The following is a 25904-nucleotide window of genomic DNA, read 5'->3' on the forward strand; positions in this document are numbered from 1 at the left end:
TGTAAGCATTGTTGTTTATTGAAGCAGCCAAGATATGGAAGCAACCCAAGTGTCCAGTGACAGACGAATAAAGAAAATGTGTACACAGACACACCCATGAATATTACTCAGCCATACGAAAGAATAACAACTTGATATTTGTAACAACACGGATGGACCTAGAGGATATTGTGCTAAGAGAAATAAGTCAAAAAAGTCCATGACTTCACTTGCATGTGGAATTTCAAAAACCAAACACATTTGAAACTAATGATGTACTATATGTTGGTAATGAATTGATATTTTAAAAAAATGAAAAAATAAAATAACCCAACAGAAATAGACTCCTAGATACAAGAAATTGTTGGTTACAGAGGGAGGAGGGGGGTGGGGGTGGGGCGGCAAAATAGGTGAAAATGATTAAGACATACAAACTTCCGGTTATAAAATAAGTCATGAGGATGTAATATACAGCACAGGAAATAGTAATACTGTACTAATGTGCTGCAGTGACAGATGGTAGCCAGACTTACCATGGGGGTCACTTTGTAAAGTATAAGGATTTCGACTCACCAGGATATACACCTGAATAGGATACAGTATGTCAGTTATACTTCAATTAAAAAATGTTTAGTAAGGTAAGAGTTTTAACCTATAAATAGACATTACAAAATTAAGCTGATATGAACATAGACCAACTCTGGTCAATCAGTAAGATTTCTAAGCTAACCTTCAATAAAACGGGCTTAGTTCAGTAAAAAACAAGGATTGAGAAGCAAAGTGCTATAACTTAATACATTTAGGTTGTTAAACCGTTTTCAGGCCAGATCACAGCCGGTTACGTGAGAGTCCACAGTTAACGAGCTACTCTTGTAATACCTGCATGATCAGTTCATCAGGAATTTCATCCACTCCCCCAGAGTAGCTGAGAAGAACATTCTCGGCAGCTTCAGCTAGTTCAGCATCTTCAGTAGCTTCCACAAAGTCAGTCTCATCAATGCTGTCGTCCCAGGCAGCGTCGGAAGCGGCTTCTGACAACACACCCGACGGTGGCTTAGGATTCTGGGTTTCACTGTTCATCGTTCCAGCTGCTGTGAACTCTTCTTCCTTTAGTTGGAAGGGGAAAGGAGGGGAGAGGGGGATGGGGAGAAAACACAGGTTAGTAAGGAGAAGATGGGATGCTTTCACTCCATAGTCTATGTTAAATGAGGGTATTAAGTAGAAGACTGGTTCCTGAACAGACACCAAAATCAATGTGCTGGATGATACTGTCTCCACTACAGCCGCCACGGGAAGGGGAAGCAGTTCCTTAACTCAAATGTGGTTGCCACCGTAGCTCAGACACTCGAAACTAAATCTGCAAATGCCCCCCTTGCCAGTGGCTCGTCCTTTTCAATATACACAGATGAGGCTAGAGAAATGGCAGACTGAATTTTAAAAAAAAATAGATAGTCCAGCTGCGGGCAAGCTGGAAAATATATCTGCTACCTTAAAAAGACTGATTTTCCTATTTATGAAGTATTTTAAGAACTAACATGAATTTTAAAAACTTATAAACGGTTGAGAAAACTGTCAGGATAGGAGTGTGGCTCTGTATTATCAGGTAACAGTATTGCATCAACATTAAATTTCCTGAGTTTAAAAATGTTACCGTACTCTTTTAGGAATATCCTGATTCTCTAACTACATGCTTAACTGTGGAGAGGTGCAGGGTTCTGATGGCTGTAGGTCCCTCTCAAGAGATACGTTAGGGACCGAATGTGTTACCCCAAATTCCTAGGCTGAGATCCTAACCCCCAAGATCATGGTATTAGGAGGGAGGCCTTTGGGAGGTGATTAGGTCTTGAGGGTCCGGTCCAGCCATTCTGACTGGGATCAGTAACCTTACAGACTGGACCCCAGAGAGCTCTGCGGGAAGACGGCTACGACGCAGAGCCGACCAGACACCGAATCTGCCAGGGTCTTGAGCTCAGACTTCCAGCCTCCAGAACCGTGAGAGAGACTTCCGTGGTTTCTAAGCCATCCAGTCTGGGAAACTCTGTTAGAGCAGCCTGAATGGATGGAGACCAAAAATCATCAACGGTAATAGCGTGCACACGCACAGCTGCGGGAGGAAACAAATGTGCCAAGTGGTAATGATGGCAAATCTCGGGGAGAGGAGAGCTCACTGTCCTTGGGCAACATTTTTATACGGAAAAGGAAAATTAATAGAAATGTTTAAAAAAAAACTCAGATGATTAATGGTATAGAAACACAGGGACCTAACACTGATTGGTAATTCATTTTAAAATACTAAAAGTGAAAAAGCCAGAGGAAGCAGAAATGACAAAATATCAACTGTTACAACAAACTTATGGGTACGTGGGTATTCATTATACTGTCCCATCTTTTACTAAATTAGTAAGGTTCTATCCAAGCAGTAGTAATACTATGGACCACAAAATACTCTCAACTTGGCATTTTTGAGGTATTACTGGAGAAGCAGAAAAAAGAACTTAAAAATCCACTGAAACCATAAACATGCATCACAATGATACTACCAACAAACACGGATCAGTACACCTCCCCCTGAAACACTCTTTGGTACACGCTCGCATTTAGGGGTGTGCGGTGGTGGCCGTGTCGTGTCAGCACACATGGGGAGTGTGCATCCGCCACTGCTGTGCAAGAAACTGTACGAACACCCGTGTAACCACTCCCAGACGGGTAACAAGTTACTCATTTTTGCTTTACAAAGTGTACCAAAATACTCTTCTTTGTGGTTCTTTCAACAACTATCCGTAGGAAGAATTTCTAGAGGTAGAATTATGTCAAAGGGTGTATACGGGGGATCCCTGGGTGGCTTAGCAGTTTAGCGCCTGCCTTTGGCCCAGGGTGTGATGCTGGAGTCCCAGGATCGAATCCCACACCGGGCTCCCTGCATGGAGCCTGCTTCTCCCTCTGCCTGTGTCTCTGCCCCCCCCCTCATGAATAAATAAATAAAATCTTTAAAAAAAAACACAAAAAACGGGTGTATGCGTTCTAATTTTTGGTAGATAGTCCCACATTGCCACCTTAACACTGTCCTTTTAGAGACTTTCATTTACCCAAATCACATTCGCTGAGGAAAAAAATTAGGAAATACATGAAAAGCCAAAAGGGATAAACTCGTCTTCCCCTAGAATTTGACCAGTCAGGGACAACTGATGTGAGTGTTTTGGTACGAATCTTCCAGGATTTCTGTTTATATGTGCTCGTGTGTGTATTTTTAAAGTATATATCCTACTTTATAGGCTTTTTTTCCTACTTCGACTATCACAAATGTTTTCACCAGTACATATTACCAACTGGTATCCATAAAAATGACAGGAATTAGGCTTCACAATTTAAGAGAGCACCTCTTTATGTTTTTGTCAATGTTGTTTATCTTTACCCTTCAGTTTTTACCACCCTGTTCGGCCAAATGGTCTTTTAGCTGTTTTAGTTTACATTTCTTAACATATTGAGGCAGTTGAGCTGCTTTCAGATTTACTATTTGTAACCGACCCTCTGGACACATCCAGACACTACTCGAGCTCATTGATGCTGTCAGACTGAGAAACTCAAACCCACGCTTACCTCTTTGAACAGGAACAGGAGACAGACTTCGGCAGGTAAAGGAAAACCTAAACAAGAGAAACGGTTTTACTGTTTTATGTAGATACCCAGTTTTCACTGGTGTACATGTAAAAATTAATAACTCACAGTCCGATTTGAAGTTTTCTGCTTTACATACGGGGTCGTGACATTTTTGATACCAAACTTCGTTTTTCAGATCAACCAAAATCCTTTACATTGAAAAAAAAAAAGGAAAAAGTTATTACTTAATATCTAGACTGGATGGAAAACAAAATTTCTCTACATGCTGCTTATCAGAGATGTGCCTAAGACTTCAAGATGGAGATAAGATAAAAAGTAAAAGGATGGAAATAAATATATGCCAATGGGGGATCCTTGGGTGACTCGGTGATTTAGTGCCTGCCTTCGGCACAGGGTGTGATCCTGGGGACCCAGGATCGAGTCCCGCATCAGGCTCTCTGCATGGAGCCTGCTTCTCCCTCTGTCTGTGTCTCTGCCTCTCTGTCTCTCTGTGTTTCTCATGAATAAATAAATAAAATCTTTAAAAAATATATATATACACGAATGAAAAGAAAACCGTAGTTGTTAAAAATAGCACACGAAATGGACTTTTGGGCAAAAAAATACACACTGACTAATGTTCCTCGCAAGAAGACCTACTGCCTGACCCATACCCACCAAATAAAACAGCTTCAAAATGTGTAAGCAAAACTGACAGGACTCCCAAGGATAAACCACTTGTCTACCATGAATCAAGATTTTAAAAAACATTCTTTTAGTAATTGACAAAAATAATAAAAAAATTCAGTTAAGGGTACATAAAATCTGAATGACAAAAAAAGCAGTTTTTAATAAAATTAAAAGCAATTTACAAGTTTGATATAATAGGCATATATGAACACTGCCTCAGTTCATTAGAAGCAGTTCTTTACAATCACATACAAAACAATTATAAAAACTGGCTATGCTAGGTACCATGTCAATCTTATTAAATTTAAAAATATTTACACATCTCTGACCACAAGGCAAATTATTTAGAAATAAGTAACAGAGGGGCACCTGGTAGTTCAGTTGGTTAAGCGTCTGACTCTTGGTATAGAATTGGGTCATGACCTCAGCGTTGTGGGATTGAGCCCCATGTCAGGCTCCACGCTGTGTGGAATCTGCTTGTCCCTCTCTCTGCTCCTCCCCCTACTTGTGTACTCACTCTCTCAAATAAGTAAAATCTTAAAAAGAGTAACAGAAAATTAGCTAATAGAAACCCATAACTTGGAAATTAAAAACATTTCTAAATAACCAATTACTCAAAGAAAAATCATGATGGAAATCAGAAAATGTTTGGAACTGAATGGAATTGAAAATATATATTAAAACATAAAATAGAACTAATGCAATCTTTGTAGAGAAATTTAGAATCTTAAAGGCTTATTTACAAAACAAACAAACAAACAAACAAAAAAAAAAAAGGCTAAAGACCAGTAAGTAACTAACTTGGGAAATGAACAATAGAATAAGCCCTAATAAAATAAAAGGCAGGAAGTAATAAAAAGCAAAAATTCAAAAGAATCAATAAGGCCCAAATGTGAAAACTAACACAATTCTGGCAAGATTGATCAAAAAATAAGGTAAAGACACAAATGTTATTAGAAATTAAGTGCAGATGTAACTACAAATACAGAATATACTAAAAACTTAGGAATGTCAGGAATAATTTCTGCCAGTAACATTAAAGATTTTGGTAAAGGGACACCTGGGTGGCTCAGTGGTTGAGCATCCGCCTTTAGCTCAGGGAGTGATCCTGGGATTGAGTCCCACATCAGGCTCCCTGCATGGAGCCTGCTTCTCCCTCTGCCTGTGTCTCTCATGAATAAATAAACAAAATTTTTTAAAAATTTTGGTAAAACAGACAAAGTACTAGGTAAAAAGATACCAAACTAAGCAAATCTAAAAAGTGACAGAGAATCTGAGCAATCCTAATAAACACCCCAATGCTGCAGTTCCCCAGCTGTACACCGGACTGTCCCCAGGCCAGGAAGAGAATTCACATCTTTCTCGGGAAACACAGTGATCCTTAGCATCTGTGCCTTTTGATTCCTTGAATCTTTAAAAGTATTAGTAAACCCTGACCCTGGGTAAGATCTCTGTCTCGTGGGAGTATGGTTTGACGATCCAGTCCTCATGTTCACTAGTAATCAGGTAAATTCAGACAAAAACCACAATATCATTTTATACCAGCAGATTGGCCAAACAAATGTTTTATTTAAATTTTTTTTATTTTTTAAAGATTTCGTTTATTTATTCATGAGAGACACAGTAAGGGAGGCAGAGACATAGGCAGAGGGAGGAGAAGCAAGAAGCAGGCTCCATGCAAGGAGCCTGATGCAGGAATACGGGATCACGCCCTGAGCCAAAGGCAGGTGCTCAACCACTGAGCCCTGTATGGTTATTTCATAGTTAAGAAAAAGAAGAGGTTATGAATTCAAAATATAAGCTGGTAGTCCTTCAGAAAGAAGTTATGCCGCAACCTGAGAATCTCAAAAGTTAACAGAGGATCATCTTATGATAATGACTTGCATAGGGTAATAGACTAGAAAGATATACCAAGGTCATAACATAGTTATCACTGGTTCTGGGCCTGTGGGTGATCTTTTCCTTCTATGTGACAGCTTTTAGGTATTGAGCATATATCTTATTTTTAAACTGAGCTAACCTACATACAGAAGGACAGCACTGAATGGTGCTACCCAACATGTTTCCAGCTTTGTAATGAAGCTTCCCGATCTTCTCTCAAGTCTGGCACACATGTATACACCTGATACACAGAAGTCTCAGCTTCGATACTAAATATAAAACGTGGCAAAATTACCCATATCAAAACTGATAACTACTGGGTTTCTGTCTTTTCCCTATTCTAAGCATACCCTTGTATTGTCTAAAATTCTATTTCCTCCTTCACTTCCTCTCCTTTCACCCGGGGGATTTTATTTTTTTATTTTTTTTGAAAGATTTTATGTATTTATTCATAAGAGACATACAGAGTGAGGCAGAGACACGGGCAGAGGGAGAAGCAGGCTCCCTGCAGGAAGCCTGATGGGGGACCCGATCCCAGGACCCCAGGATCACAACCTGAGCGGAAGGCGGGCACTAAATCGCTGAGCCACCCAGGCGTCCCTCCCGGGGGATTTTAAAAAAAAACTCTGAAAACAGGACCTGCATATACAGCAAACATTCAATATCATTCTTTGTCCTGAACATGTTAACCTTCACTCCAACTCTTGGCACTGAATAATTTCCTTTTCACCCACGTTTGCTCATTTTCAACTTATACTCATTAGATGTCGAGGACTAATGGCAGCAGATGAGGGAGACACTTCGTCTCTTCGCTCACCTGTCTGTCTCTAATCTCTTCCTAGGCCTGCTCATGTCTACCTTTCTCTTCTCGAGATTATACTATGGGATTATTTTACCGAATAAAGTACAAGTAAAGGTGATAATTAAGATAGTCAAATTCAATACTGTAAAACATAAATATGGTATTTGATATAACTGAATTTATTATAAAAACAAAATCATCTTCATATTCTCAACTATAAAAATTATAAACATTTAAGGTAATATTGATTAAATACATAGAGCTTGTTAGTAAAAATACTACTTACATGATATTATTGCTCTTGTGGGCTCTTCCAATGTTTTCGCACCAGCGATATTTACAGATATCATAGACCAGTAATTCTTCTGGGAAAAAGTAGTTCCAACACCGAATTCCTAAAATGCAAATAATGTTTCTGAAGGTATTAAAACTCTGCCATGGGGATCCCTGGGTGGCTCAGTGGTTTAGCGCCTGCCTTTGGGCCAGCGTGTGGTCCTGGAGTCCCAGGATCGAGTCCCGCGTCGGGCTCCTGGCATGGAGCCTGCTTCTCCCTCTGCCTGTGTCTCTGACCCTCTCCCCTCCCCCTATTATGAATATATAAAAAAAATCTTAAAAAAAAACTGTCATATTGCAGTGAATAAAGAATAGGATTATCTTTACCTCCTTGAATGCCATTTTTATTCACCAAAGAAAGAACAAATCGATCAACCTCAGGGTAGGGTGAACAATGGAAACCTTCAATGTTTTCTGCTGCAACAGAGAGAAAAATTAATAATTACAGTGGCTAAAAGTTGAAGAGGTAAAATTTAAGCTGTTCTTTAGTACTATTATGGGTTTTGGAGTTCCTGCAGCACTTTGGTTCCCATGGCTTTTAGGAAGCCTTGGGTTCTTGCTGGCCCTACAAATAAGCACAGAAAATTCAAACCTCTCAATTCAGTCAAATGTTAACTAATTTTCATAAGAAGCACCTATAATCATTTCAACTGCTTTCTTCATATTGATGAAGAGAAAAGCAACCCCTTACACCCAGGAGCTGGCCTCCTACTATCAGCTACGCATTGGTGTGCTCATGAGCAGGCTGGGCACTCACACCTGGTGCTTTTTGGCCAATCATAAATTATTTCACAGAATTTCAACACCAGATAAGACCACTCTGTGGCCAGGATGGCTCCTGACAAAAACAAGACCATTCTGTAATAATGTCTGAACACACACACACACACACACACACACACACACACACACATATACACACACACACAAATGTTTTCCAAATTGCAAAAATGACCAATACCTCCCATCTTATCTCATATGAGTAACTGCTGCTTCTTTATCAATTATAGCTTTAGACTCACTGTAGTCCACCTTCCTTCTAGATACAATTTATGAAGATGCTCAATCATAGAATTGTTTCTGACAGACCCAATTCAAAACAAATCCATGCCTACTTGGACACTTCTTGAAAGCACCTAACTCAAGTCTGCATCCTATAGTAAAGTTTTTCTAATACCCTTTCACTGAGATGCCCCCCAGTTCCCCAAGGTAGGAATTCTCCACACTGCAGTTAGTACCAAACTCTACTAGTTCACAACACATGTGTTCTCCCATGATCTTTAGCTGTAGGACTCTGACAATTCGGTTATATTTTGTATTTAAGACTCTACTAGACTAATTTACAATAATTTACTTAAGATATTTAATTTTTTAAAACAAAATTATCTACTTTTCTTAAAATAACGCTTATTTTTCTCTTATAAGAGTACTGCACATAATTGAAGAAACTTTGGAAAATATATTGAAGTAGAGGGGAGAGAAATGAACTCCAAATCAATGTCGAGAAATAACTGTTGAACAACTAGAAGAAAATAAGCCTAAGAAAATGTTATCCACATTTTTAATGGGCCTGTGATCACACCTCCCAAATAATTTTAGAGTCCACTTTTTATCTTAACATTATAAGTGGACATTTTCAATTTTATAGTGGCTCTGTAAATTTAAATTAAATGTCTACAGAGTATGTTATAATATGTAACCAATCCTATTCTGTTGTACATTTAGATTGTTTCCAGTGTTTTGCTATTATAAATAATGATAACCTAAAAAATGTGTATAAAAATATTTACTAGAGTGTTAATGTATGGGATCTTAGAAAAAGCATATAAACTTTTCAATATAAGACTGAAGAACATACATGTTTCATGAAAAAACTATGCAGCCATTTAAAAAATGAGGGAATACATGGAAAGCTCCTCTGGGTTCAGTGGAAACAAACAGTGGCTGCCCATCTTTGATTGTGGACCGAGGGGAAGAGAACTTTTAGTATTCTCTTTTAAAATGGGGGTTTCTTTCTACAAATAATCTACTCTATTTTCTTGTGGGTTCTTTTTCCCCCAAAATCACCATATAATGAAAATTAGTGAATACGCTTTAAAAAGCATCTTTTATTTACACGGTTTCCATTTTGGATAGAAACTAAGTTGTTTTAAAGGATCAGTAGATATGAATCCTGAAAATTTAAGATTTTTAAAGGCGAAATAGACTTATATCCTTAAATATTCACAGGAAATTGTTTTATTAAAATTACCTTTAGTGCTGGTACTGCTAAAATGTTCAACTCGTTTTTGTTTACTCTGAAATGTGTCGCATGTCAGAATTCGTAAAGTATCTGAGAATCTGAAGAAAATATGTGAAAGAAAACAAAGTAACATTATGTAAGAATCAAAGATATATGGCTATAGAAAGGAAACTGAATTTCAAATAGTCCCACATTAAAGTCCAGCTAATTGTTCTGGATAATTAAGTCACATTTGCCTATAAAATCCAATCCTAATCATAGTCTGGTGATCATTTAAAATACTTTCTTCAACTACAGTGTGAATCAGAGGACTCTGGGACCACTGAAGCCGCAAAATGAAGTATATAATTCTATGCTTCAAACGTACAGAGCCTTTGAAATTTTTATTACAATGATTTGAAAAACGTGAATAAGAGGAGGGTAAAAAGGAAGGAGGGATGAGAGCAAGGGAAAAGTGAGTTAAAATTAGCTGAAGACATATTCATAACCATAAAAACTTTAACCTTCATTTCAGGAAGAACTACACGTGATACTTACTCAGACACACAAAAAAAACTTAAGGAAACCCTATTCAGTAGAATTCTCCATTTCTGTGGAATTAATACTGAAACCACAAAGGAAATGGGATTTGGTAATAGGAGGTTGATTTCAGGCCATGGTGCTTTTCCCACACAAGACAACGTAAGATCCTATTCTTGTGGCAACAACAGTGAGCAGCAACTGTCATACAATTTTCACACCACTCCCACAGCCCTTCCAGAATCGCAGACACTGCTACCACTAACAACAAACATTTAATGAGCAGTTACTATGTGCCAGGCATGGTTGAGTAATTTTATGTGTACAGATTTAACTCACTTAATCCTCACAACTCCCTAAGATAGGAGTTAATACATTTCCATTTTAAAGGAAAGGAAAGTAAGACTGATGTTACTTCTGAAAAATGTTATGTAAGAACTCAGTCCAGAAATATATGAAGAGAAACAACTTATCTTCCCACCCTCCTGGGGAACTGCTGTCAAGTGGACATCTGGACACAAATTCCCCTCCAAGCAAAGTATTTTAAATGTTTTGTTAAAATGTATTTCTATGGAGGTACTCCTGGGTAGCTCAGTGGTTGAACGTCTGCCTTTGGTTCAGTGTAATCCCAGGGTCCTGAGATCAAGTCCTGCATCGGGCTCCCCGCAGAGAGCCAACTTATCCCTCTGCCTGTGTTTCTGCCTCTCATGAATAAATAAATAAAATCTAAAAAAAAAAAAAAAAAAGGATTTCTAAGGGATTTCTTCTGAGAACTATATCTAAGGAAGGCAAAGTAGAGCAAGTTAATTCAGCATGGCAATTTAGTCTGAAGGATAAACACATGGCTTGTTTGAACCAACAAAAAATGCTGCCCAGAATACAGGGAAATGAAAGTAAACAGTTCTGTTGAAGGCTGTCTTTCACACTTTTTGAAAATGACCAAAAAAAAAAAGAAAAAAAGAAAAAAAAAGAAAATGACCAAAATGTGGCAACTTAAGTGTTCAACAACAAAACTGACAATAAATTACAGAATTTATCAGTATAATGGAAAACTTTATAGGCATTAAAAGTTTTAACTACAACTAACTGTTGCAGATTATCACCTTGGCAGATATTCATGATATAATGTTGAGTGGATACAACAACTAACATAATCATATAACAATGATCTCACAAAATATTCTTTGAATGAAGGAGTATGTAAATTATATGTATGAATGTGCATATACGAAAAGTAGGTATTAATTGTAACTCTATTTCCAAACGGAATACAAGTCATTTGAGTTTTCTTTCTTATAAAAAAAGCAGTTAGGGGATCCCTGGGTGGCTCAGCGTTAAGTGTCTGCCTTCGGCCCGGGGCGTGATTCTGGAGACCGGGATTGAGTCCTATGTTGGGCTCCCTGCGTGGAGCCTGCTTCTCCCTCTGCCTGTGTCTCTGCCTCTCCCTCCCTCCCTCTCTCTCTCTCTCTCTCTCTCTCTCTCTCCGTGTGTCTGAGTGAATAAATAAAATCTTAAAAAAAAAAAAAGTTAACCTAGAATTTTAAGAACTTTCATTTTCTTAAGTTAGGATGAATTCACACAATTCACATTTTAGTACTATATACAATGCCATTCGCTGTTTTATAAGCATCCACGAATACCTAACAGTTTGATTCTGGTGCTATATACCTGACATTGCTGACCAAAGAAGATAGGAAATACTGATTTTCTTCAGAAATATTCTTGGACTGTTTAGGAAAAAATTTATTATCTTCAGCAATCTCCAAAGCCACATGCTTTCCTATCTTCGATGATTTATACAGCCGAAAGTTTCTATTTCTTGTATAAACTCCTATTGTCAAAAATAAAACAAATATGAATGCACATTTTCAGTGACTTGTTTTTATAGTCAGCAAATATTAAATTAATGTTGTATATTGCATTACTAGAGAAACAATTGGTTCTGGTTCAAGGTGGCAATGTAGGGAGATCTTGAACCCCCTCTCATGTGAACACATCAAATCTATAGCTATATTTGGAATGATTCCCTCTGATAAAAACCTAAGGCCTGGCAGATTGACTCGTTCACCAAATGAGACAGAAACCACATCAAAGCAGGTAGGAAAGGCTGAGACACAATCTCACCATGAGCTCCACCCCATAGTACAACGACTTACAACTGGGAGGGAATTCAAAACCCTGAGCCTCTCCCTGAAAGGCAAAGGATTCATACCTCACATTATTACCCCGACTTTTAAGACCTGCACCTAAGAGATGAGCCCCAGAAACATCTGGCTTTGAAGACCAACTGGGCTGGGGCCTCAGAGACCTGCAGGGCTATGGTAAACTGAGGAAGGGCTCTTAAGGGCTTGCATGCCCACTCACTCACCCCAAGGCCTGGTGCAGAAGCAGCCTTTGAAAGTGCCCAGACTTTATCTGAAAGAGACTCATTTCCAAACTTTAAAGCATTGGACTGAGGGATGCTCTCCAGAGATGGAGTGGTGGGTGCTATCTTCTCTGCCTCTCTACAGCCGGCAGACGCCACCTTTCCTCTTTTTCTTTTTTCTCTCCCCTCCACCCCCTTTCTCACTGGGTGCCACCTCTGCACTCCCCCTCTGCCTCACTGGTGCCACAGTTTTTATATCTGGTGGTCTGTTTTTAGGGTGATCCCTCCTTGATCACCTGGCTCTAAAGGCCAGGGAGGCTTGTGTTCCTGGGTCCATAGGACTGTGAAAACTGGAGAGACAGTTCTCGGTATTACCACTCCCAGGGCACTGCATGGAGAACCGACTGAAACACATCCTGCACTTCCCTGTGTGGGAGCTCTGGCGCTGGTAGCCAGTGGGACTTAGACTCACGGGTCCTACAGATCTGTCACCAACTGAGAAAGAGTTCTCTCTCTCTCTCTCTTTCTTAAAGAGTTCTCAAAACAGCAACTGTCCCGAAGGCACAGCAAGAAGCAACAGACCCAGGAGCTCAGTCTCTCTGTAAAAGAGGCCTACTAGCTTATCATCATAGGGGCAGCTGCTGGGACAGGCTTCTAATTAAACATACCCCTCTAGGTTAACTGGAAACCTTTCCTGAGGCCTTGGGAGGGCAGGCACTATTTTCATCTTCTCTTCTGTTGTGCTTCACAGCACCAGCATCTCTCAGAGGGGAACCTATAAATGCATCTTGTGCCCCAGTTTTGACATCTGGTACCCTGCCTTTTGTGGCTGCCTCCTAGGGGATAACCCTCAATCACGTGGCTCTGGTGGTCAGGTGGCTTTGGTTCCTGGGGCTCACAGGACTGTAATAATCATAAAGTTCTTTGATGGCACCCACTACCAGGGCACTACACAGACACACTGAACCCTCCCTCCCTCCCCCTGCCCCCCAGCCTTTCTGGGAAAGAGGCCTAACTGCTTGTCCTAGAGCTTTGGCCTAAGGGACAGTCTTCAAGTTCAGCATATGTCAAGAAGCTCCAGAGCTGCTCTCAGGGAATGTAGGCCAGGGGTCACTATCTTTGAGCTCTCCTTCTACACCAGGATCTCTCAGAAAGGAGCTTATATGTTCATCAGGTCCTGATATTTGGACTACCACCCATGGGTCACCTCCAAATTACCTGGCTGTGGCAGTCCATGGGACTTAATACTTGTGCTTCCATACAACTGTATATATTTTCATTCTTCAAAAGCTGCTGCCTGAAGGTCTGGCTTTCAATCAGCCTGAATCTAGGTGCTGAATGAGATCCTCCCCTTTGGGACATTAACTGGTTGTGGCAGACCCTGAAGTACTGGGAGCTATTAACAATAAAACAGGCTGCTTGGATAATTAAAAAGTTTGAGAACCAACCAAGATCTAGGATAGGGTCGACGGGTAAGTTTCACCTCCTACACAAGGCCAAGCCTTCAAGACTAGGAGGTAAAACTATTTCATCTAATGTAGAAAGAGAATCAAGCAAAATGAACAGAGGACTGCATTCCAAACAAAATAAGATAAAACTCTTAAACAACCTGAGTGAAATGGAGATAAGTAATTTATCTTATAAAGAGTTCAAAGTAATGGTCATAGAGATGCTCTCCAAACTCGAGAGAGGAATGGATGAACACAGTAAGAACTTCAACAAAAAGAAAATATAACAAAGCAGCAAAGACAAGTCACAGGGCTAAAAAGACAAAAACTGATCTAAAAAAAAAAAAAAAAACAATACACACATAACAGGGTTTTAACAGCAAACTCAAGGGAGCAGGATCAATGAACTCGTAGGCAGGACAGAGGACCTCACCAAACAGAGCAGCAAAAAGAAAAGAGAATTAACAAAGTGAAGACAGATTAAGGGCCTTCTGAGACAACACCGAGCTGACTAACATTTCCGTTATATGAATCCCAGAAGGAGAAAGGGCCAGGAAACTTATTTGAAGAAATAGTATCTGAAAACTTCAGTAACCCGAGGAAGGAAAGACAGTTCCAGGAAGAACTGTAAGTTCCAAAGAAATAAATGCAACAGAGAGACTCACACCAAGACACATTATAATTAAAACGCCAAAAGTTGAGAGAGAGAGAGAGAGAGAGAGAGAGAACCTTAAAGGCAGCAAGAAAAAAATTACATTGTCATATGACTATGAGCACAAATCTGGCAGAAATGCTGCAAGCCAGAGAGAGTGGCATGATATAGTCAAAGTGCTGAAAGAAAAAAAAACTTTCAGCCAAGAATACTCTACCTGGCAAATTATCATTCATAATTAAAGGACAGATAAAGAGTTTTCCATACGAGCAAGAGATAGAAAAGTTTATCACCACTAAAGCGGTCTTATTAAGAAATGTTATAGGGACATCTAAAAGTATAAACCTCACTGGTAAAGGCAACTATATATTAAAGGAGTATATCAATCAAGTATGAAGCTAGTGTAAATGTTAAAAGACAAAAGCAGTAAAAATAACTGCAGCTACAATAATGACCTAAGGGATATGCAAGATAAAAAGTTGTAAAATATGATACGTAAAATGTAAACCACAGAGGGGTGGAGTGTAAAAATGTACAGCTTTAGACTGTGTCATCCTTAAATTGTTATAAATGTAAAACAAACTGTTACAAATGTAATTCATTACACAGTAAACCTCATAGTAGCCACAAAGCAAACATCTATGGTAGATACACAAAAGATAATGAGAAAGGAAGCATGTCACTAAAAAAAGTCATCAAACCACAAAGGAAGAGAAATAAGAAAGAAAAAGAAGAATTAAAAAACAGCCAGGAAAAAAAATGACAAAATAATTATAAGTACATACTAATCAATAATTATGGTAAGTGGACTAAGTTCACCAATCAAAAGACACAGAGTAGATGAAAGGATAAAATAAAACAAGACCCAGCCATATGCTCCTGATAAAAGACCCATTTCAGACATAAGGACACACAGAGACTGAGAGGGAAGCAATGGAGAAAGATGTCCCACGCAAATGTAAACCAAAAGCAAGCTGAGGTAGCTATAGTTCTGTCAAACTACTTCAACACAAAGACTACAATAAGAGACAAAAAGAAACATTACATATTGAAAAAAGGGTCAATCCAAAAAGAGGATATAGAATTTATAAATATTTAGGCACCAATATAGGAGCACTTAAATATATAAATCAAATATTAACACACCTAAGGCAGAAATAGACAGAAATACAATAGTAGGGGACTTCGGTACCCCAGTTACATCAACGGATAGATCATCCAGATGGAAAATCAATAACAAGGAAACATCAACCTTAAATAACACATTAGACCAGATGGAAATAGACATATACAGAACGTTCCATTCAAAAGCAACAGAATACATTCTTCTCAAGTGCATATGGAGTACTCTCCAGCATAGATCATATATTAGGCCACAAAATAAGGCTTAACAAATTTGAGACTGAAACTTTTAGACCCCAATACCGTACAATTAGAAATCAATCCTAAGAAAACTGGAAAATTCACAAATATATGGAGATTAAACAACAGGCTACTGAAAAAATATTGGTCACAAAGGAATCAAAAAGAGGGGTGCCTGGGTGGTTCAGTCAGTTAAGTGCCTGCCTTCAGCTCAGGTCTCAGTCCTAGGGTCCTGGGATCGAGGCCTGCATCCAGCTCCCTGCTCAGTGGGCAGTCTGCTCCTCCCTCTCCCTCTGCATGCTCTCCCTCTTTTACATGTTCTCTCTCTCTCTCTCTCTAATAAATAAATAAAATCTTTAAAAACAACAACAAAGGAATCAAAAGATAAATATCTAGAGACAAATAATTTAAAAAAAAAGAAATACAAGAAACTTAAACCTATGGGATGCAGCAAAAGCAATTCTAAGACAGAAGTTCATAGTGATAAAGACCTATGTCAAGAAACAAGAAAAATCTCAAACAACTTGACACCTCAAGAAACCAGAAAAAGAAGAACAAACCCAATGTAGTAGAAGAAAGGAAATAATAAAGATCAGAACAGAAATAAATGGGGGCACCCAGGTGGTTCAGTCGTCTGCCTTTGGCTCGGGTCATGATCTCAGGCTCCTAGGATCAAGTCCCACATCTGCTTCTCCCTCTGCCCCTCCCCACTGCTCATTCATTCTCTCTCTCTCTCTCTCTCAAATAAATAAAAATAAAAATAAAGAAATGAAATGGACTTTAAAAAACAACAGGAAAGATCAATGAAGGCAAGAGTTGGTTCCTTGAAAACATAAACAAAATAGACAAAGCTTTAGCTAGACTCAACAAGGGAAAAAAGAGAGGACTAAAATAAGGTCAGAAATGAAAGAGGACACTACAGAAATACAAAGGATCATAGAAAAAGACTGAGCAATTGTACTCCAACAAACTGGGCAACCCGAACAGGTTCACAGCTTCCTAGAAACAGCTAACCTTCCGAGGTCAAATCATGAATAGAAAATTGACCAATTACTTGTAAGGAGATTGAATCAGGAATCAAAAACCGCTCAACAAACACACCCAGGAAAAGACAGCTTTAAAGAGGAATTCTACTAAACATTAAAGAAGAATAACCTCCTCCTCAAATAATGCCCAAAAACAGAAGGGGGAGGAACCCTTCCACACTCACTTTGCGTGGCCAGCATTACCCTGACATCAAAAATAAACAGAGAAGAAAGAAAATTACAGGCTAGTATCCTTGATCAACATATGCAAAAGTTCTCAACAAAGTAACTAACTAAATAAAATAAGAAAACAAAATAACAGCAAACCAAATTCAACCATACAGGTATCCCCCACTTTCTGGAAGTTCATGTTACAACACTTTACTTTTACAAAAGACCTATATTACTATTTGTTTTCACTAACTGAAAGATTCCAAAGAAGATTTTCCCTTTTACAAAAAAAGCTGCTGCCAAACTAATATGGGTCTTTCATAAAAGCAAAGTGGCTTTATAAAAATCAAATGATCATCTCAATAGATGCTGAAAAGGCATATAATAAAATTCAACAACCACTTACAGTTAATAACTCTCAACAAAGTAAACATAGAGGAAACACACCTGAACATAATAAAATCTATATGTGACATACGCTAGCTAACATTATACTCAGAGGTGAAAGCTGAAAGGTTTCCTCTAAGATCAGGAACCAGACAAGAATGCCTGCTCTCATCACTTTCATCAACATAGAATTGGATGTTCTAGCCAGAGCAATAGACAAGAAAAGAAATAAAAGGCGTCCAAATTGGAAAGGAAGATGTGAAACTGTCACTATCTGCAGATGTATATGTATAGAAATGTATATGAACAAAACCCCAAAGACTCCACCAAAAAATTTTAGAATGAATTCAGTCAAGTTGAAGGATATGAAATCAACAACACAGAAATCTGCTGCATTTCTACACAACTAGTAACAGACTATTAGAAAAAGAAATCAAGAAACAATCATATTTTTAAAAATCCCATTTACAATTGCATTGGAAAGAATAAAATATCTGGGAATAAATTTAACTAAGGAAGTGAAAGACCTTTACTCAGAAAACTATAAAAAAACACTGATGAAAGAAACTGAAGATGACACAAATAAATGAAAAGATATTCTCAGCTCGTACAATGGAAGAATATTGTTAAAATGCCCACAGTACCCAGGGCAAGCTATGATTCAGTGCAATCCCTATCAAAATTCCAATGGCATTTTTTTAAAACAGAACTGAACATTCTAAAATTTGTACTAAATACAAAAGATCCAGAATGGTTGAAACAACCCAAAGAGCAAGCTGCAGGCATTGTGCTTCCTGATTTCAAACTACATCACAGTGCTACAGGAATTAAAACAGTATGGGATTGACAATAACAGACACAGAGCAGTGGAAGAGAACAAAAAGCAAAGAAATAAATCAAGAATATAAGTTCAATTAATTTACAACAAAAGAGCCAAGAATACAATAGGGAAAGAACAGTCTCTTCAGTAAGAGGAGTTGGGAAAACTGGACAGCCACATGCAAAAGAATAAAACTGTACTACTTTCTCACACCATACACAAAAATTAACTTGAAATGAATTAAAGACTTGAATATAAGACCTGAAATCACAAAACTCTTAGAAAATAGGTGGTAAGCTTGACATAGATCTTGGCAATGGTGTGTTAAATTTGACACTAACAGCAAAGGCAACAAAAGCAAAAATAAACAGGATGTCATCAAAGGAAAAAGCTTCTGCAGAGAAAGGGAACCATCACCAAAATGAAAAGGCTATATACTCGATGGGAGAAAATATTTGCAAGTCACATATCTGATAAGATGTTAATAGCCAATATATATAAAGAACTCATACAACTCCATAGGAAAGAAAATCTGATTAAAAAACCGGCAGAAGATCTGAATAGATGTGTCTCCATAGAAGACATACAGATGGCCAACAGATGTTCAACATCCCTAATCATCAGGGAAATGCAAATCAAAACCACAATGAGATACCACCTCACATCTGTCAGAATGGTTGGTATCAAAAAGACAAGAAATAGCAAGTGTTGGCAAGAGTGTAAAGGAACACTTGTGCACTATTAGGAATGTAAATTGGTGCAGTCACTTTGAAAAACTTCCATAAGTTCCTCAAAACATTAAAAATAGAACCTCCACGTGATACAACAATTCTACTTCTGGGTATTTATCTGAAGAGAATAAAAAAACACTAATTCAAAAAGATATATGTATCACCATGTTCACTGCAGCATTATTTGTAATAGCCAAGATACAGAAACAAAGTAGTAACAGATGAATAAAGAAAATGAATAAAAAAATATATACGTATCTCCACAAAATGGAATAATCATTAAAAAGAGAGAAAATCCTGTCATTTTTTAAAGTTTTTATTTATTTGAGAGACAGAGAGTGAGCACAGAGGGAGAAGGAGAGGCTGATTTCCCACTGAGCAAGGAGCCTGATGCAGGGTTAAGTCCTAGGAGCCTGAGATCATGACCCAAGTTGAAGCCAGATGCTTAACCAGGCACCCCAAATCCTGCCATTTGCAACAGTATGGCTGGACCTAAAGGGTATTATGCTAAGTGAAATAAATCAGAAAGGGAAAGACAAATACTGTATCACTTATATAGAGGATCTAAACATTTAAAAAAAAAACCAAGCCAATAAATACAGAGAATAGACTGGTGGTTGTTTGAGGTGGGGAGGTGGGGGCAGGCCAATGGGTAAAGGGAGCCAAAAAACATAAACTTCACTTATATGTAAGCATGCAATGTACAGCATGCCACACACAGTTAGTAATACTGTATTGCATATTTGAAAGTTGTTAAGAGAAAATCTTAGAAATTCTCACTATAAGTAAAAAATTCTGTAACTATTTATGGTGATGGACGTTAACTAGAGTTATTGATCATTTTGCAATATATACAAATACCAGATCACTACGTTGTACACCTGAAACTAATGTAATGTGGTATGTTAATTATCCCTCAATAAAAAAAATTAAGGCAGAAAAAAAGCTCACCTTCACGTAAACAAAAATAAAAATGAAAAAAAAAGAAACAATTATTTCCTATCAGCTGTAAACACAATAAAAGCAATATATAAATTAAAGTGGAGTTGGCATGAAAGAATGCCACATGTAGAAACAGAAACAAGATTATTTGGGGGTAACCCTCCTCTTTAAATAAATAGAGAAGCTGGGAAAATCCTCTAGGAAAAAAAGTCGGAAACTGCTGAGGAGCTTCCAAGGCAGTGAGGATTTCTGATGCCAAAATCTCAAAGGAAGGAGGCATAAAAAAAACAAATGTTGCTTTCGCCTCAGTACGTGAGCATGCGACGAGAAGACAGTGATCTGTAAACCAGGGCAGGGCCTTCACCAGAACCCAACCATGCTAGCACCCTGATCACACACTTGCACTTCTATCTTCCACAACTGTGAGAATAAATGTTGGCTATTTAAGCAAAATCAATCAATCAACCAAATACCTACAATAAAGCTAACAAAAGATGTGTAACTTCTCTATTAGACAACTATAAAACACTGAGAGAAATAAGAGAACATCTATGTTAGTAGAACAACAAGTCATGTTCATGAACTGGAACAAGTAAATACCGTAAGAATGTCAATTCTCCCCAAGTTGATTTATAGATTCAATGCAAACTAAAAAAAAAAAAAAAAAAAAAAAAAAAGCTGATGAAATGACCCCTGCCACTAAATGCAAAGTTCTTCATCGAAGAAACCACTGGCCCCATTTTGCCACACAAAAGTACCATTTTTATATTGTGTCTGTTTTTAATATTTACTTTGTCTAATTAAACACCTCTCACCAGAATTAAAGAGCACTGGTCCAACTGTCCCTGGTAAAGCCTCCCTTGACACAAATCCTCTGGATATTTCAGGGGCAGTGCCAGCTACAATGAGTCTCTTTTGGAACTCGGGGCAGCCTGGGGCTTATGTCCCCCAGAGACCTCTGTAAGATCTCTGGGCAGAAGCCCAGCCTGGTCCTTGCACCTTTGCTCATTGATGACATTCTTCTAGTGATTCCATGGTCACTATGGATGAGTAATGGTCACAAGAATCCTAAACAAAGTGACAAATGGGCACTGACAGGTCTCTTGGGGAGGGACACAAGGACAGCCTAATAGCCGTCAATTTTACTTACCGAGGTCTACAAAAAGATGCTTTTCTCCTGTGTTATTCTTCACAACTAAAAATGATAGATCAGGACTGCTTTGCTTAGCTGACCCCAGCCTCTCCCATTCCCTTGAATCCAATGTCCAGTTCTCTCCTCTATCTTTATCTGAGGACATTTTGCTAAAGGCAATCCCTTGTTTAATTGGTGTTTCAGGAAAATGGGAAAATCCAAGGCCTGGTGTCTCTGAAGTACTATCATCATCTTCACTGGCAATTAAGTGAAAAGCAGGCTGCAAAATTTTTCTCACAAAATTACCTAAAAGAAAAAATATTAGGATTAATCTAATTATTTTCTACAAACTGTAACTCAAAACAATTTTATTGTGGTAAGGCTTTTTTTTCCGACTTCTGGTTTTAAAATGGAGTTATTACAAACATAGTTCTCCTGTCACTTCCTTCCTCTTGTGCAATCTTTTACTTTTTCAATTCCCACTGACGGGTAGCTTGGTGTCATGTATAATAAATAGCTCATCAAACACTCCCCCAGGGATGCCTGGGTGGCTCAGTGAGTTAAGTTTCTGACCCTTGATCTCAGCTCTTTTTTTTTTAAGATTTTATTTATTTATTCGTGAAAGACAGAAAGAGAGAGAGAGAGAGAGGCAGAGACACAGGCAGAGGGAGAAGCAGGCTCCACACAGGGAGCCCGATGTGGGACTCGATCCCAGGTCTCCAGGATCAGGCGCTGGGCTGAAGGTGGTGTTAAACCGCTGAGCCACTCAGGCTGCCCCTCAGCTCAGGTCTTAATCTCAGGGTTGAGAGTTTAAGCCTTTTGTTGGGCTCTACACTGGGCATGGAGCCTACTTAAAAACAAAACAAAACAAAAACAACAACAACAAAAAAAAAAACTGCACCAAAAAACTGCTAGAATACATGAATCCAGCAAAGTCACAGGATAGAAAATCATCGTACAGAAATCTGTTGCTTTTCTATACACCAATAATGAAGTAGCAGAAAAAGAAATCAAGGAATCAATCCCATTTATAATTGTGCCAACAACAATAAGATGCCTAGGAATAAACCTAATTAAAGAGGTAAAAGACCTGTACTTTGAAAACTACTGAACACTGATGAAAGAAATTGAAGAGAACAGAAGGAAACTGAAAAACATTCCATGCTTATGGATTGGAAGAACATTGTTAACATGTCTGTACTACCCAAAGCAATCTACACATTTAATGCAATTTCTATCAAAATAACACTAGCATTTTTCACAGAGCTAGAACAATCCTAAAATTTGTATGGAACCACAAAAGACCCCAAATAGACACCTGCACCCCGATGTTTCTAGCAGCAATGTCCACAATAGCCAAACTGTGGAAGGAGCCTCGGTGTCCATCGAAAGATGAATGGATAAAGAAGATGTGGTCTATGTATACAATGGAATATTCCTCAGCCAATTGAAACGACAAATACCCACCATTTGCTTCAACGTGGATGGAACTGGAGGGTATAATGCTGAGTGAAATGAGTCAATCAGAGAAGGACAAACATTATATGTTCTCATTCATTTGGGGAACATAAATAATAGTGAAAGGGAATCGAAGGGAAGGGAGAAGAAATGGGTAGGAAATATCAGAAAGGGAGACAGAACATAAAGACTCCTAACTCTGGGAAATGAACTAGGGGTGGTGGAAGGGGAGGAGGGTGGGGGGTAGGGGTGAATGGGTGACGGGCACTGAGGGGGACACTTGACGGGATGAGCACTGGGTGTTATTCACCATGTTGGTAAATTGAACACCAATAAAAAATTAATTTATTTAAAAAAAAAGACCCCAAATAACTGGAGTGATCCTGAAAAATAAAACCAAAGCTGGTGGCATCACAATTCTGGATTTCCAGCTCCATTACAAAGCTGTGATCATCAAGACAGTATGGTATTGGCAAAAACAGACATAGATCAGTGGAACAGAATAGAAAACCCAGAAATGAACCCACAACTTAATGGTCCACTAATCTTCAACAAACCAGGAAAGAATATCCAATGGAAAAAAAAAGAGTCTCTTCAACAACAGATGGTGTTGGGAAAACTGGATAGCAACATGGATAAGCATGAAACGGGACCATCTTCTTACACCATATACAAAAATAAGTTCAAAATGAATAAAAGACTTAAATGTGAGGCAGGAAACCATCAAAATCCTAGAGAACACAGGCAGCAACTTCTTTAACTTCGGCTATAGCAACTTACTAGACACATCGCCAGAGGCAAAGAAATGAAAACAAAAATGCACTATTAGGACTTCATCAAGATAAAATACTTCTGCACAAGCGAAGGAAACAATCAACAAAACAAAAAGGCAACCTATGGAATGGGAGTAGATATTTGCATATGACATATCCAATAATGGATTAGTGCCCAAAGTCTATAAAGAATTTATCAAACTCTACACTCAAAAAACAAATAATCCAGGGGCAGCTAGGTGGCTCAGTTGTTGAGCATCTAGCTCGAACTATTAGTGGTCCTATCTTTACCAAGAAAAGATGATATGACAATCCAGGACTTTTTCAACTCTCATATATTATTCATACATAAACTCAAGCAATAATTTGGGTAAGTTGCTTTATGTACAACAAAATTGGAGAAATGCAGAAACTTAATTTTAATTTCTAAAATTGCTATTGTCTGGGTTTGGCACTTTACTTACCAGGCAGCTTAAACTTTTCAATCACATGATTCAGACACTCTATATTCAAATTTCTCTTTCTCCCAATTAACTACTCTCTGCTCAATTGAAACAAACCTAGCAGCTTGTAAAACACTGTACATCAAATGAAAGCAAAAGCATTGGATCCTTGCAATGATAAACAGGCAAATTCTCTGGAACGAGGGAAATGAGGATAAATACTGAGTAAAAAGAAATCATGACATGGCACACAGGCCAACAAAGCAATACAAACGTAAATTGGTAAAGTTCATGTTCCTGGAAATGTAAAATGCCACCTACTTGACGTGACGAGAAGTGAAGACATGGCTGCAGAACCACCTGCACAGGTAGCGAGAAGCAGGGCAGGTTGGCCTCCCGCCTTCGGCAGGGTGCTAACATGGCCAGGATACGATGACAGGATCCCCATGATGAATTCTGACACAGGCTTCCAGCAAACTGCTCTGCTTTCTACTTCCCTTCCCCAATCTGGTCACCCTCGTCCTTATTGTTAATATGGGGACAGGGATTTTATTGGCCGGGAATAACTCAAAAGAAGGTATCAATCATAGGGATCTCAGGCCCTATGGCAGGCTGGCAGAGGTGTATTTTAGGCAGATCAAATTTACACGTTTTGCAAACATTCTATGAGTTCTTACCCTTACTCCAATTCTGCTTTCTAAAGGGCTGACAATGAGAACTGGAAATGTCACCAAGACATGCATGCAGGGGCGGGAACTGAATGGGAAATCTTGGACTAATTTGTCACCTCTGCAGCTCCGGTTCTGGCAGTTCATAATTCTGGAGGAAAGAAAGTTCCAACCCCATTGCCCCCCAGTCAGCCTCAAACCTGTATCTATCTCCACACATTTGTGTGTGCTGTTGTGGCAGGAAAGCCCTTCTTTGTTTATGTGATGGAATCAAATTTAAAGCCAGCTTGAATGTCATCTGCTTTCAGAGGACGTCTGTAGCAGAGGCTGCTAGTTACCTGACAAATTTCTACTCTCCTTCTTCCCTAGCAACAGATCTCAATGTTTAGCCTTATGGTCAGGAGCCTTAGAGCAGACTCCGAGGAGTAAACAGAATTAAAGAAATATCTTACTTAAGATTCTGCAGAGTGGAGAGCCTGGCTCTAGAGCCCACTTCACAGTCTTCCATTCAGCAAATAGTTATCAAATTCCTACTCGTATTTCATTGCTGTTGTTGTACTACTGCTCCATTACTAATATTATTGATAAAGATATTATTATATGCTAACCTCTGAAATAAAAAATGAATGAGAAACAGTCCATGCCAGAGGCGCCTGGGTGGATCAGGTGGTTGGGTGTCTAGCTCTTGATTTTGGCCTTAGGTCATGATCTCTGAGTTGTGAGATGGAGCCCCGAGTCCGGCTTCACACTTGGCACACAGTCTGCTTGAGATTCTCTCCCTCTCCTCCTGCCCCTCCACCTCACTCACACTCTCTCCCTCTCAGATGAATAAATAAAATCTTTAAACAAAACAAAACAAAACAAAAATAGTCCCGGCTATCAAGAAACATTAAATGGAACATAAATAAAAAAGACCAAACAACAACATAGGAAACTACCTCGGGAAGTGCTGAATGCTCTGGTGCGAGAAGCCCTGGCCTCTTTGAAACCAAGAACAAATGCTACCCTGGTCTTAGAGTTCAGGATGTGATGGAAATGGCCTCTCATTTGATGATATCTACACTGAGTCTTAACAGACCAGGTCATTGGAGTACGCCTTTCAGACAGCATGTCAAAAAGTGCAAAGGCCCAGGGACTAGAGAATATATGGCTCCGCAGGAACTAAATGCAAGATAGAGTGAGAAGGCCTAGTTTGGGCCAGGACTGGTCCTTGCGGTGCTCATTACAGCTGCGGGATGTCCTGCAACAACAGACCATCAGGAAACTTTGAAAAAAAAATAAAGGTATATTGCTCACAAGACCTGAAAATTACACTGCAGAACTGAGGCCACACAGCAAGGCCTAGGGTAGCAGGCACCTGCACAGGCCACAGGCTGGGGTTCTGCTTTGACTGGGGTTGAGGGTGGAGCCCTAGGGTTTCCCAGGCACACACCGTATTGGTGAATCTGAAACATAAGAGCAGGAATTTATTTTTTATTTATTTA

The 25904-nt window shown here is 38.8% G+C and overlaps 1 protein-coding gene across 3 annotated transcripts in view; it reads right to left on the reverse strand.

Moving 5' to 3' along the window:
• PRIMPOL (primase and DNA directed polymerase) overlaps positions 1 to 25904 on the reverse strand; it is a 54074-nt gene continuing 28170 nt past the window's right edge. For 2 of the 3 annotated variants that reach the window (XM_055315684.1, XM_055315685.1), the window contains 8 exons: positions 21097 to 21384; positions 11712 to 11874; positions 9534 to 9622; positions 7610 to 7699; positions 7236 to 7344; positions 3703 to 3785; positions 3577 to 3623; positions 1 to 1086 (listed from right to left, as the gene is read on the reverse strand). In XM_055315684.1, the coding sequence (XP_055171659.1) occupies positions 844 to 1086; positions 3577 to 3623; positions 3703 to 3785; positions 7236 to 7344; positions 7610 to 7699; positions 9534 to 9622; positions 11712 to 11874; positions 21097 to 21384 (1112 nt within the window). In that variant the 3' untranslated portion in view covers positions 1 to 843. The remainder of the gene's footprint in view (positions 1087 to 3576; positions 3624 to 3702; positions 3786 to 7235; positions 7345 to 7609; positions 7700 to 9533; positions 9623 to 11711; positions 11875 to 21096; positions 21385 to 25904) is intronic. The other variant, XM_055315686.1, reaches the window with a different exon arrangement.

Source organism: Nyctereutes procyonoides, unplaced genomic scaffold (genome assembly GCF_905146905.1).
Source record: "Nyctereutes procyonoides isolate TBG_1078 unplaced genomic scaffold, NYPRO_anot_genome, whole genome shotgun sequence".
Taxonomy (NCBI): domain Eukaryota; kingdom Metazoa; phylum Chordata; class Mammalia; order Carnivora; family Canidae; genus Nyctereutes; species Nyctereutes procyonoides.